Source organism: Tachypleus tridentatus, chromosome 9, assembly GCF_004210375.1.
Source record: "Tachypleus tridentatus isolate NWPU-2018 chromosome 9, ASM421037v1, whole genome shotgun sequence".
Classification (NCBI taxonomy): Eukaryota; Metazoa; Arthropoda; class Merostomata; order Xiphosura; family Limulidae; genus Tachypleus; species Tachypleus tridentatus.
The window spans coordinates 118,210,236-118,225,799 of NC_134833.1; the positions used below are offsets into that span (position 1 = coordinate 118,210,236).

The window sequence follows — 15,564 nt, forward strand, 5'->3', positions numbered from 1 at the left end:
CATATACACTTAAATAGCAGAACTGTTGAAACAAGAAAATATACAAAAGCAGGCTGTCAAACAAAATAAATAGTTTCCTTACATGTAATATGAATGTAAGAAATTAATAAGAATACAAACATATATACCTATAAAAGAACACAACAACCTTCTTTGATAACAGGTGTTGGTGGCAACAATTCTGGTGGTGGTTCTCGGTAATGTCCATCCATGTAAACATTAATCACAAAAATGAAGTACTCATTTCTGTTACCTCTGTTAAACATGAATGAGGATTCCACACTACTAAATGACTCACCACCATTGAAAAGTCTCACTGCAGCTGTTTCTACACTTAAAACTCTTGCACCTGAGGGTGTAAAAGATGAAGAATGTTAACTTGTTATTTCTTGTTTTAAGTTTTAAAAAAAAGTTTCTATTTACATAAAAAATCGAGTAGAGCATCACTATGAACATTTCCATATTTAATGTTTACATTCTGGTAGAGATGTAACACTGACAATATCTGTATATTAGTTTAACATTAATAATCTCTGAAGCCTCAAAAAATTACACATTATCATCTCAAAGAATGAAAATTTTGAAGAGGACTGCCAGTACAACTTAAAAGACATGAAATAAAACAGATACTATATAAACATATGAAAACAGCAATAAGGCAAAAAGAAACCAACTGAACTTCTCTTACAACTTTTAATTTAACTTTTAACATCATACAATTGTCTTCTTTTGTCTTCAATCATTTGAATATAAATTTTACTATCCATCAGACAGCATAAGACAGTTAAGTGAAAGGGAAATTCAGGTAAGAAAAAATCTGCATGTTCCACTGATCACAATATGCACAGTTAAAAGAGGCCTTCTGTATCTTTAATTTCAATGTAGTATTCTAAAATACTAAAATATCATGTAAAAATAAAAATAAGGTATAGATTTAAGACTTTATATGCACAGAGTGGATACATTAAGATGAAACAAAGAAAAGAGAATGGCACAGTTGTTTCACTTTGAAGCAAAATACTTAACTGAAAAATAAATATCATCAAAGCAATTACATAACACCATATTCCTAGTGCTTCTTTAACTTCTGGCCAAGCTCCTCTGTATATGCAGCAACTGCTTTCAGTAATCATCAAGATTAATTTCACTCTAGTAACTTTGTTTGTGTGTTTGGAGTTTTACGCAAAGCTACCTCACACAAAAGTGTCCAGATGTATATTATCAAGAAGACTCAATGAGAATGGAATATTTAGTTGTGTAGCAATTAAAAATTCAATTTCCAAATACTGTACATAGACCAAAATTTGCTAAAACTTACAAAAACTGGCCAGTTGATGATTGGAAAAGAATACTATCAAAATGATAATGTCCCCAAACATTCATCCAAACTATGAAGAAATTAGTTAGCTAAGAAATAAGCTGCTGGATTCATTCAAACACTGCAACAATCCACATAGAGCTCTGATCTCAATATAATTGAGCAGATAAGGGATTTTAAAGATAAAAAACTTGACAAATCAGTTGTGACTCACTTCCAAAGAAACTTTATGGGAATGTATTAAACAGACTTGGAGTCAACTCCCAAAGTACACACATTGATCAATCTTAATATTTATGTTGCAACAATGCTTAAAAGATTGTCTGCAGTTATTAAAACAAATGTGGAAAACACAAAATATTAACTGTTTGCTAAAATCAAATTTTTGTTGTACTAAATATGAAAATTAATAAAACATTTGTTCTTGGGAAGCAGCCTGATTTTTAAGTTTTGACTTTGTCCTAACATTTTCCACAGTACTGTAGTTTAAATCATTTCTGAATATAACTTTAAAAAGGTCATGACCAGTGCAATTTTATCTGTACATGTTAACATAAGAAGACCAAAGTCTTAATCAATAAACATACTGAAGAGATAACGAAAAGTGAAATAATATAGTAACAGTACCAAAAAAACTAATAATGTATTTAAAGAGCATTTAGAAAAAGTGTGGAATTGTTCAGTGTTACTATATGTAAACAGAAATCTAAATCATTATACCACAATACAGTTAGTCAAAAATGGATAGTTATAATGCAAGTACAAGAAAATTTCAGTTTCTGTTTATTATTAAATACATAACAAATTTATTACAATTTACTGTGATTCTTATATGATAATCACAGTGCTGTGATTATGCTATTGTATAATAATCATAGTACTGTTATTTAAGTGTAGAATTTTCACCTAGTTTTGCAGAATTTGTAGTACATATCTTGACAATAAAGTTAGCCTATTTCAGTCAAGGTTTTGCTTTTGCAGCTTCATCAGGTCTAATGTTATAAGATCAAGTTAAAGAGTAAAAGTCTTATTTTTATGTAACTTTATTGTCAAACTGGATTTACTGATGTCTGTCATTATAATCACAATATAGTTACTAAAGTGTAAAATTGACACATCTAAGTCTTATTGTTAAAATGATACCCTATACATGTATGTCTGTGCATTAACACACATCAACAAGAACCGGCTGGTACAGTTACCATAACTTTTTGTATTATAACCCAGAAACTTCCTAACTGAATACATGGGCTATTTTGTCCTCAAATAATTTTCCTCAAGAAAAATATATAAAAAAAAACCTTGAAACTGGACACTTTTTTTTTTTTGAAGACTTAAAGTTTTCATCGTTCACTGGGCTGGTTCAATCAATTTATCTTTTATATTGTAACTTCATACTATCTGTTGGCATACATCAATTACTTTGTTTTAAGATGTTTGCTTGAGAATAGGAAAAAAAATTGGAAATAGAGCATATTTTAAAAACAAACTTTTGGCTTTGAAATGAAAGACACTACAACTTAAATCAGTTGACTCTCGCAATACATTTTAAGTCTATACGACAAACCACGTGACCTCTTTGTATTCATTTAAAGTTGTTTTAGATTTTATACTTCTAATTTCAATATAATGTGTATACTTTCACAAAACTTAGCAGTCTTTCATCTAATATTATGTCTTACACATATAAAAAGTTCTATTTCTAGTCAAGTATTTTTAATAAAGTAAGAAAAATTTGTCTATGAATACATTTAGTTTTTGTTTTGAACAGTTCATGTGCAAAGTAGTTTTCAGGTTGAAATTAAAAATACTTTTAGTCTTCTCAAAAATTGTAAATTTCGTTTGTTAATCCCTAAAACCTCCTCATTATATTTCAAATGTTTTTATTCACTAAAACTCTTATTGTTTTTCTGTTACTTTTTCTACCCAATCTCAACCTAAAAAGATTCAATTTTACATTTTAGTTACTTTTATAAGTATACACCATGAACAAACATGAGAAACAAGAAATAAAATATTTAACCAATCTTCTTTTTTCTTGCTCTCAACTGTCAAAAAATGCTAACTAAATATTTTATACCACTCACAGTATTCCATTTAATAACTTTTATTTAACTACAAAATGTCCCAAACAATGTATTCTAATAATGTACATAAAGTAGACATATTTTCTTACCTCCCAAAATTTTTCTTGCTTTCTAACAATGCAACAACAACAGTCATTGCAAATTCATCAAAGCCAGCTGTTAATTTTTCGTAGGAACAATGTTGGTACTCTGAGTTGAAACTGATATTTAATCATTCAGAACATGTTATACAATATGTCATTTGATAAATAAAAACCTTGAATTTCTATTGGTTATGGGTAATGTATAATTAAACATAAAGGAAAACTAGTAACAAATTATGAAAGGCAGTTATGGTGTAAGAGGTCTGATATTCTATTTAATAGCTCTGTAACAAAACAAAATTGAAGACTGTGATAAATGTGGTTTGTCTGAGCAATGATCATTATATATAGAGAGCAATTTACATTTAATTTCCCACTTTTTTGAAGGGGTGGTTGATAAATTAGGAGAGAAAAAGTTGAGAGAAAATATGTTATGTGTCACATTAAAGGAAATCCAGTATTGTTTTAAATATTTATGCAAAAACGGCTCGTTTGGGTTGAGAAAATATTTTACATAGAAGAGCGAACAACGTTTCGACCTTCCTCGGTCATTGTCAGGTTCACAAAGAAAGAGGTAACTGACCAGAAGCTGATCACATGTTTGAAAGGGGTTGTGTACCAGTATGTCATAAAAATATTGACACAAGCTGAAACACAAGCAATTAACACAGCATTACATCCACCACTACATTGGTACAGATATGTAGATGACACGGTTGTGGGATTCACATCTACAGAACACACACTTAATTTTTTCAATCACATTAACTCTATACATCCCAACATTGACTTCACATGTGAACAGGAAGAAAGCAATCAAATATTATTTTTTAACCTCAAAATTACAAGAACCGATACACAATTTAAAACAGAAATCCACCAAAAAATCACACATACTGAACTATACATTCCTTGGGACTCAGCACGTGAAACAAAACAAAAACTCAACATACTAAGTAACCAAATAAACACAGCCATAAAACTATGCTCACCAGATAAAATTAACGATGAATTAGACAAAATAAAACAACACTTCATCAACATCAATAAGTTTCCTCCACAAACTGTAGAAAACATTATATGCACACACCTAGACAGAAAGCAAAATCAACCCACAAAAGTAAATATATCTCACGAATCAAAAAATCACGAAACCATATACTGCTGTATACCATATATTCCTGACATCAGCAAACAAATAACCAACATTTGGCAAAAACTAGTAACAAAATATGACATTCCAGTTAATACCAAATTTATTCAAAAACCAGGCACAAAACTGAGGTCTATACTATGTAAAAACTACACTGACAAACACCACACCAATATTATTTATAAAATACAATGTGATAACTGCCACGACTTCTATATTGGAGAAACAAGTAGAAAAATGGAAACCAGATTCAAAGAACATAAAAAGTCACCTTCACACGTTTTCGAACACTGCAAGTCAAATAAACACAACATAACCATAGAAAACACTCAAATACTAAATAAAGAAACAAACATAAACAAATGCAAAATTAGAGAAGCCTTACTTATACAACAACTTAAACCCAAAATAAACCAATATAAAGGAACGCCTTTATACCTATATTAATATAATAAAATAAATAAAATTATATATTCAAACATCTAACACCACCCTCTACATTCCGACACTCAGTTACACAACCCCTTTCAAACATGTGGTCAGCTTCTGGTCAGTTACCTCTTTCTTTGTGAACCTGACGATGACCGAGGAAGGTCGAAACGTTGTTCGCTCTTCTATGTAAAATATTTTCTCAACCCAAACGAGCCGTTTTTGCATAAATATTTCTCTACAAGTGGGTTTTCTTGACATCACTGTTTTAAATATTGCATTGTAGAATTACGAACTTAAAACTTATATACTTTTAGAACATGTATTATTAGCTAAGATTTTATACTATTTTAATGGATATAACATAAATAAAAAGCAATTAAATAAAATTTTTAGTATAAGACAGTAAAACCTTGTATCATGCACAGTAAAATATATCTGTGGTGATAGAGTTAAATGAGTCAATTATTACTTTCCACAAAGCAAGGTATGTAATTAGCATCTTAAGAGGTCATTAGGACTTTAATAACAAAAGAAAAAAGAAATGGAACTATATCTAAGACTGTCCTGTCTATAATTTTTTCTTCTTTAATGAGTACCTTCTGCTGTTATAGATAATTTATATAATAATCATCGTACAGTTAATAAAGTGTTAGTACAGATAAATTATGTAATGGTAACACAATATTCTGAGACAACATGTGACCTATTGATCGGTCTTAGATGCTCCACACTCTAACTTAATTAAAAGAAAACAAACTTAAATCCAGCCCTTATCATTCATATACTTAAAGCTCTTTCTCAAACTCATTTAAATTTACTGCCTCTAGAATATCTGAAATCAACCCATTTCAAAGGCTAATAGCTCTTTTAGAAAAATAAACCTGTCTAAGCTGAAGATAACTCCCATGTTGCCAAAATTTATATTTGTGTCCCTTAGTTCTTCTATTCTTACTGTTAAATATAAAAAAAAGATGATGCATCAGCATCATCAACTCTTTTCAGAATCTTAAACAACTCAATCAGATCCCCTCTAACTCTTCTTTTTTCAAAATAAAGCAGGTTGAATGACTTAAGCCTCTCCTCATATGACAATCTTTCCATCCCAGGTACCATTCTAGTAACTCTTCTCTAAACCCTTTCCAAGAATTCAACATCTTTCCTAAGGAGCCCAAGAAATAACACAATATTCCAAATGTGGCATAACCAGTGGCTTGTACAATGAAATTATAAACTATTTAGATTTTTATTTAATATTTTCATAGATGCAACCTAAAATTCTATGGCAACAGCACAATGCTTGGATAGCTTTAGAGATTGATCAACTATTATACCAAAATCCATTCTTCATGACAGTGTTAAGGTTATTGCCATCAAAATTATAATTCAATGTATGAGAATTCACATGCAGTTCAATTACTAAGGTATTGAAATATTAAGTATTAATACAAGCAAACTGAGGACTAGATCATTATTATCCAAATACAGTTTAGTATGAAATCACTGAGTGTTAGTGTAAGCAAAATGAAGAATAAATCTTTACTATTCAAGTATAGTTCATCATAGTGTAGAATCAAGTGTTAAGAGTATAGGTAAACTAACACCTAAATCATTGCAATTCCAATACAGTTATTACAGCATCAAATCTTCAAGTACTAGTTCAAGTACCTTAAAAAATATATCATGATTAATTTACATCTTAAAGCTAATAACACAATGTGTACTTGTTAACAGGAATAAAAGTAGATCTGACACATTATTACACTTTCTAAAGGTTACATAACTAACTAACCATCCTTCAAATACTAAGAACATAGATGATCTCTATTTCATATGTTACATGGCTAATTGGCTTTCCTTAAACATGAAGTGCTGACAAATATTAAGTTACAGTATTAGTAGTTAAGTCTAAATAACAAAGCCAGATGGTTTATGGAATTTGATAACTGATTAATTGTGCATAGCATTCAACTAGTTGATTATTCTCATGAGATTTCAATAATTGGAATAATAATAATAAAATATTTACAAATTTTCACCAAACTGAATAGCCCTGAATTCACTGAAAATAAAGAGAACTTAAAATTTTTGAATAACTTAGATAGTTGGAGTAACTGAAAACAGTAATATGCAGAAACACCAATTTTAATTATTTGGTGACATTAATCAAATTAGTTGTAATTTTGACAAATCAATTATTTCATGTGACACTAATCAGTGTAATCAACCATGAAATATTATACTGATCAATTGAGTTAATCATCCAGCTCCATAATGTGATGTAAACATCATTTTACAAACCCTGTATTTCACTTTTCTTGGTACAAACACACGTAAAAAACATACATTTTGTACAATATGTATTATTACTGAAAACAATTTTATATATTAATACAATACAGGTGTAGCAGACTTTCTAAAACAAAATGTGTACTCCTAGAAAAACAGATTTTACATTATCAAAGCTGTAATCCTCACCTGTAGCCTTTAACCATGCTTCCATACGTGACCTAGTTTGAGTCAAGCCTTCAAACTTAGGCATTAAAATACCAGAGGTGAGCTGAACTGGTAGAAATGTTTTGCATGTGAGCTGCAAAGATGGTGTTGAAAGAATCCCAGAGTCAAAATAAGCTTTTGCATATGTTACTCTGAGAATGCGTAAGTAGGAAGTAGTTTTCCCTGCATGTTCTGTATATGATGTTCTTTGAGTGTCAAAGGCTTGAGAACCTCCTAGAGGTGGGCATAAAATGATTAATTCTATTTTCTCAAATTACAGATACATACTCTCTAGCTGAAATATTCATACTTCAAGACATACTCATCATTTAGTCTGCATAATTTTTTTTTTTCTGTTACCAGTGTAATGAAAATTATATTCAAGGAATAAACAAAAATTCAAGGCCTAACTTATCCTAACAGAAACATGATCAAACTTCAAGTTGACTATTAAATTTAGAACCTCAATGTATAGCCTGATTATAATTAGAGGGAATTTCATACTTCAATTTAATCAAGATTTAGTTTTTCATAAGTCATGCAAGTAGAAAATTCATTCTGTTCTTTGTTGTTAAATTTTAAAGACTATTACATCCATTAATTAATCACAGTAGCATTCTGACCAGTCATGTTGGAATGTTTGTGTGCAATACTGTAGTACCGATGACTAAATTTAATACTGTATAACATTGGAATTTTTTTTTTGTGGTGATAGATCACAAACAATTGTTAAAACATTGGAATCAAATGTATAATCACAAATTTTTCCTCTATAACATGATTGGATTTTCCAACTTTTGAAAAAAAATTTGTGATTCTCACAACTCCAATTATTTAGTTAAACTGTACTACACGTACTTACCACGTTTCATCTTTATTTCAACAGACTGCACATTGCAAAAACGAATCCCTTCTTGTTGAGCACACCACTGAGAAGCCTTTGATATCACACTAGAGAACTGTTCAAAAGTAGGAAGGGTAAAAATGCCTCCTTCAGACAATATTGCTGGCACAAAATCAGCAACTCCTAGTAGAAAGAGAAATATAAATTTTAAATAGTATCTCAGATTCCTCTTCAATACTATTCCTCAAAAAATGAATAAATCTGTTGAAAAGAGATCTCAAATCCAACAAAACACTTCATTTATTTTCTTTAACCTTCTCAAAACAAGCTGGAAGAATATGAGTAATACTGCTATATACTTACTGCATAATATACTAAAAGCCAACAGGCATTCATCTAGCATTGAACAATTAATGGAGTTTGCTGATCAATTAGTTGTCAAACTCATCACTCAATAATTTTATTTTTTTCACATAAAACTAATCTTCTTATTTTCATTTTATTTGCAGATTTTTAAGAGATCTTTTCCAACCAACATTTATTTAGTATCATTGTTAAGTTAGTTTTTTAATCATAAACTTTTAATGTCATATACAAAGTAACAAAATGAAAAATAGGTTAATATCTCTCTGTGAATTTCTCTGAATTCATTTTGCACAAAACATTTCTACCAAAACTAAATAAATTGTTCATCCATTAGGAACTATTACTTTTACATTTCCTCTAAAAATTAGCAAAGATTCTTGTGATGGCTTATAATACTTGAAAATTTATTCAGTGCAAACAGATTCACCCAGGTTTGAGGAAAAAAATGTCAATACAACGTTCACTATTACGTATTCAAATTATGATGATGACACCTAAATTACTTGCAATGATTAAAATTATCCATAAGGTGGAAATCAAAGTACCATAAGAAATATTAAAATCATGATAATTACACAGAAACTTCTTATTTCTTATATATATTAATAAATACAACAACTGTACATTTCTGATCAAAGTAACTAGAATGCAAAAATTAAAAATTTACTTGGTTAGATAAAAACTTAAATTAATAGAAATAATTTTTTTTATTCTATGGAATGTATGAGTAACATACATAATTTAAAAACATGTAATGTAACCTGACAATTTATTTATCCTAAACTCTCCCCACTAATATTGGGTGATTTAGTGCTATTTGCTAGTTAAACATTATTCAAAGAGCAGTAAAACAAAATAAAACAAACTTTTACAAACCACATACTATTTAAGATAAATAGTTGTAACTTTATGTTGCAATCTGTAGCAAATTTAGAAAGAAAAAAGTAATTTAGATTTCTCATATTTTCTATGGTGATTACAAGGTTGGTCAAACAGACTAAACCCATGTAGCACAAGGAAAGAGAAACTAACTGATAAATAGTTTTACTTAAAAAAAAAAGAGCATTTTACAATGATTTTGGATGTTCTTCAGGATATGCAATGAAATTTAAAAAGTTTAATATGAAAAAAGTATTTTTATTTTTAACATGAAACTCACCTTGCACTCAAGACTAGTTTAAGTCTGAGTTGAAACTAAGTAATGAAAATTCAGTGACAAAACATTAGAAAAAATATTTTATTAAAAATTCTTTTCTTTGTGTACAACATACTTGCAATGGTTACTCAGACTTTACACAACTTCATTAAGATCCACAAAGTAAATCCAAATTTATAAGAACCAATAATTTTCCAACAAGCACTTGGCCCAGTGGACTGATCCTGTGCCCTTAATCCATACCACATCCTTAACTACTGAAGGTTCTATCAAATGGTTACTAGTTTTATTTTCCCCTTACTATCAATTTGAAGTTGATACTAACAACAATATTCTATTATCTAAAATGAACTAACTGCATCATAATTACTTCATGTATCAAATGGCAATATATATTTATATATATATATATATATTTTTTTATGTATAAATCTCCTGTGTTAAGTTTTCTTTTCAAATATTCTCAAATATCAAATGCAACTTTAATCACTATAACAGAAAATATTTCAGAAAAGTTGAGAGATTCTTTATTTAGGTAAAAACTGACGTACTTGAGTCAACAGTGTGTGGATGGACAAGGTCTACAGTATTTATAGTCATCTCAATACTGAAAAAGCATTTTATTTTTAAAAATTACTATTTAATTACCAAAAGCTGTCAAAATGTAAGAAACCAATAGGCCTTATAGTTGTATTCATCATGGAAATGTTAAGAAAAATACTAAAGGAGCAACCATTTTGGCACAGTATTTCTAACTGTGCTCCCAGCAAAACCGCCAGATGATGCAAGTCTAATTGGCTAGCCCACATGTTAATTTCTGCTATTTCTGACACTTAGCATAGGGGTACCATGCAGCACAAATGTGAATCACATAACACAACTGTTACTCAGGTAAGTGAAAAAAATCTTTACAATTATAATAAGTACTGTGTTTAAAATCTTGCAATATAAATGTATCATGAGTGTATTAATTTTCAACAGTAGTAATCTGAACAACTTCATTCTGTAATATATACAGTAAATATTTTCTCATCTTTACTAGTCAAACTGTAACCAATTTGGCAGTATGCATTAATTTCAAATCCTGTTATCTTTTATTGAAAAGTTACTCGATGGGATAAATTTATTTTTCATCAGTTTCCATATGAAATTTCATAAAACACTCATTATCTTTTTTCACTTAATACAATAAAACAAAACTGTCCTTCAAATAACTTAATTTAGTGACTAAACTTATAGCCAAAATAATATTTATGTAAAAAAAATGAAATCTACACAAAAAAATATATTAATTTGTATCCAAACAATAATCATATGAAAACAGAAGCACAAAAAATAACTTATTCACTTACTGATGGTGTGGAAAAATCATAGGAAATCACTGAATACACCAATTCCAAATGCAAAAAAGGAAAATAAAGTAATACAAAAATTAAAATACCTCAAACAGTTTAAGTTTGTGTGCAAAAAATTAAACAAATAAAATAAAGATAAATTATGAACTTAAAAATAAAATTTAGGAAAATCTAAAACAGAAAGCAAACAAAAAAACTTAATGGATGATCTTCAGATTGATTAGTTGTCTCAGAAATAAACATAAAATTAACAGTTCATGTAATAACTAGTTGTTTGCATTTTTACTTCTTGTAGTAAAATTTTCTTAATAACTTTGAATAACCATGTCATCTTTTGGTAATCCATCTTTTTCTAGAATTATTTAAATAGGAAACCCCAATCTGATCACTGAAATAACAGTAGAAATAACAATGTTTGACTAAACATCAGGTAATAATATTATCTACACTTCCTTGATAAGTTTATCATTAATTAGTGCAATATAAAAAAACATCCATTTTCTAAATAAGTTATCTTAGTATTTTTTCTTTCATGACATATTTATTACACCTTCTCAAATGGTAAATTATAGTTGTACACTTGTTTTTACAATATTAGAAATTCCATCCCTGACTAAGGATGATAGCTAAAGGAACTGAGTTTTGAATTCAAAATCATGACCACTTCTATTTTTGGGCTAACTGGATTTTCATATTTAGACATCTATATTATAGTCATTGATTAAAGATGTGTTATATGTACATGAGAGAAGTAATAGAATAGAACTAATAATGAATATACCTGTTACCACTTGTTTTATTGGTGGTATATTAGACAATCTGTTGACAACAAAGAAACAGTGTCTGAAAAATATATCTTTTTTACTTCCACCTAAAGAAAAATGGTGTTTACAGAATTTTCAACACAAGAAAAGTTTTCAAAAACCACAAAGTATTTTCTTCCTGAATATCACACCACTCAAAGCTATACACCTGTTTCCTCAGACTGAGGTAGAGCAACTTTCTCTTTAAACTTGTGATAGCTGTAAGATACACTCCTACTGGATGTTAGAATTCAGGTTTAACAACCTTTTCTCAGTTGCAACTATCTTTACAAGAATTTAGTTTGAAAAACTGAGATATTAAAAAAAAACTATAAATTCACAAAATAAAATATGAATACAAGGAAATATAAATGAGAACTTACATAAAAAGTATGCCAGAATCTTAAATATTTTATAACAATTTTGCATCCACTGCAAACACAGATGCAGAGAACGTTTTTAAATGTATCGCTGAAATTGAATTCAATTTGTTTATCACTTCTCTAAATGTTGAAAACATAAATAAAACAATTTAAAATTCCATCATTAGATGATTATATCAATATTTGTTTTATAGAAACATTCTCAATTTAGAACTAATGAACAGAAAAAAGTTATTTCATAAATAAATAAACATATATTCTTTAAGACCAACATTAGGGCTCACATTAACCACATTTTCTGTACCATTCCACATCAGAGGAATATAAAGGTGCAATTATTTTACTTTATTACATCAAAAATGTATAACAAAAAAAATGTGTCTGTACAAACCAAAATAATGAACGCACTTAATCCATTATCATTCACATGTTAAACCATCCAACTCCCTTTTTCATAACTGTAATTATAACAACATGTAATTTTCTATCACCTAGAGTATTATACACCCTTGTTACTTCTTAAACATCTGATATAATAGTCATGCTACAACTTCTCTGTATATTGAATTCATGCAGGTTTGATCAATTCTGGTGATGAGCAAAATGTCCCATCAGCATCTTCATAAAAAAATAGCTTCTTATAGCTTTAACAGCTTTGTTCATTAGTTTTATACATCATAACACGTGTAAAGTCAACACAAGTCTCGTTTCAAATGTTTTGTTTATTGCTATGCACATAATTTTTTTTGTACATCATAATAATTATTTTGATCTCCAGTAATAATTACCTATCTCTTCACTTGTTGGAGGACCCTTTTCATAAAAAATTCTAATGTTAAACAAAAAATGGCGTTGTCTGTCTCCATGTTCTGACCAAAAGGACCGATCTGGATCAAAACTGGAGAAGTTTGGTATTTTCATTTCCTTACTTTCTACTGTCAAGACTCTTCCTAGAAAGTAAACAATAAAAAATGAACTAAATAAGCAAGCAAACACACACATATGTACATATACATGTATGAATTAACCTTAAATATTATACTTAAATGAAGTACTACCTAAACAGAATCCTCAAAGTATATTTTAAAGAAAGGTAAGCTGTAGCAGGAAACCACAGGTGTCTTATAAGCTTATTGACCAGAAATATATGATTTTATAGATTTTCTGTCTACTCTTTGGAAAGAAAAACTAATATTGCAATCTGAATCACTCATGAGGTCACAATATTATTAAAACCAAAACAAGTTTCTTATTTTTTTCCAAAAAGCATTGAGTTGTGTTGAGTACTACAGTGCATATTTCTATCTTTTTTCCTTAAAATTCTGACTTTTAACACATTTTTATAAAAACAATAACTCATTAAAAACAGAAGCATTTTAAAAATTCATGTTTTAATAGATTCATTGAAAGGCCCTTGTGATAATGCATCACACTACATGTTCTGTTACATTCCAAATATTCAAGACAATAAATTGTATGTAGTTAATCTTATAAAATTACCATGCATCTCTTTAATGTAAAAGCAATTAAATCTTACATAAAAGCATCTTAAGAACTACTGTCTTATTAAGTTTCTGAATAATGGTCTTCAAGTTTCTTTCTTTGTCTTATAAGAGGGTTAATCTAAAGTTTCATTGGCATCCTTCTGTGATGGTGAGCTCTTTGATCCAAGTTTTAATATTTGGCCTAGATCCGAGCTTCTTCGATTTAACTTTAAAACACACTGACATTACATTACCTTTACAGGAATCTGACTGAATATATCAGGTCATCCCTTAAGTAATGTCCAAATTTTAGGTTCAGAAAAAGAAAAAGAATTTCAAATGCTTTTAATGTTATTTAATCAATGATATATGTTCCATTATTATTAATTACTTCCTACCAACAATTCACAAACTACTGAATGCCATTTCTATAAAATTCTTGGGATTTCGAGGAAAAGAACGTAGAGAGGGTAGTTCTGACATCTTCATGTGTTCCAAGCTCTTTTTCATCAAGATGGTTCTAAACTTCACAATAGATGAAAATCATATAGGGCTAGGTCTGGAGAATAAAGAGGATGTGGAATTTTTTCTCAGTCTAGCCCTTCAATCTTTACAGATGTGATCCTTGTCGTATGGGGCCTCACGTTACCCTGGCATAACACAACACATTTATTACTGATCAAAACAGGCTTCTTTTCTTTCAGTGCAACATTCAAATGTTCTAACTGTTGACAATAGAAGATTGATGTAATCATTAACATTGAGTGGTTGCAACTCAAAGTGGATCACACCAATAATATCCCACCAAACACTTAACAAGACTTTCCTAGGGTGGAGGTCCATTTTGAGCTGTGCATTAACCAGTTTACCTGCGCTTAACCATTCTCTGCGGCACTTAACATTTTTATAATACATCCATTTTCATCTCCAGTCACTAAACTGTCCAAAAAAGGTGAGCTACGTTTACGAGAGTGCAGTAAAGTGCAAATGTCCAATCTTGCTCTTAGGTTGGCTTCTGTCAAATCGTGGGGGACCCATTTTCCAAGTGTTGACACTTTTCCAAGGTGAACTGTTGAATGGGTTGAATTAAGCTTTTGTGTTACATCACAATCTTCATCATGTGCAGCCAGCAGCAAGTCATGATTATACTCAACAGGATGAACTAAACGTGGCACATAACTTAAGCTGTTGTCACCTGATCTGAACTTCTGAAACCACCTTCAACACTTTCTTTCATTGAGAAACTTTGCACCATAAACACCTTGAATGTTTCATTTGTATCTGCTGCACTATTGCCTTTTTTAAACTCATAAAGCATTATACAACTAATGTGATGTTCAGACACATCCATTTTCATGCGGGTTTACTTGATTAATGATCTGAAAAAGTGGAGTTTGGTTAGTTTCTTTTATTTGTCTGAACATTTTTCTACATGTCCTATAATATATTTTAGTTATCAAAGCCATCTACAAAGACAGAAATGATTATGCAATTTCTGTATTAAATTTTCAGACATTACTTATGGATGACCCAATATATATATTTTTTTCAATTTTTATCCAAATTTATTTTGTATTTGATTGATTAGTATTTAAATACTAGGCTTT

The 15,564-nt window shown here is 29.4% G+C and overlaps 1 protein-coding gene across 7 annotated transcripts in view; it reads right to left on the reverse strand.

Annotated features, from left to right (window-relative positions):
- The window catches only part of LOC143226172 (uncharacterized), a 60,182-nt gene that overhangs the window by 14,492 nt on the left and 30,126 nt on the right, over window positions 1–15,564 (reverse strand). For 3 of the 7 annotated variants that reach the window (XR_013014413.1, XM_076456762.1, XM_076456761.1), the window contains exons 4-7: window positions 13,262–13,423; window positions 8,429–8,593; window positions 7,549–7,800; window positions 129–349 (exon numbers count right to left, since the gene is read on the reverse strand). Coding sequence is in view for 6 of the 7 variants with exons in the window: in XM_076456762.1 (XP_076312877.1) it covers window positions 129–349; window positions 7,549–7,800; window positions 8,429–8,593; window positions 13,262–13,423 (800 nt within the window). In the remaining variant the exon portion in view is untranslated. Of the gene's footprint in view, window positions 1–128; window positions 350–2,088; window positions 6,233–7,548; window positions 7,801–8,428; window positions 8,594–13,261; window positions 13,424–15,564 lie in introns of those variants that run through there. The other 4 variants (XM_076456766.1, XM_076456765.1, XM_076456764.1 and 1 more) reach the window with 3 other exon arrangements.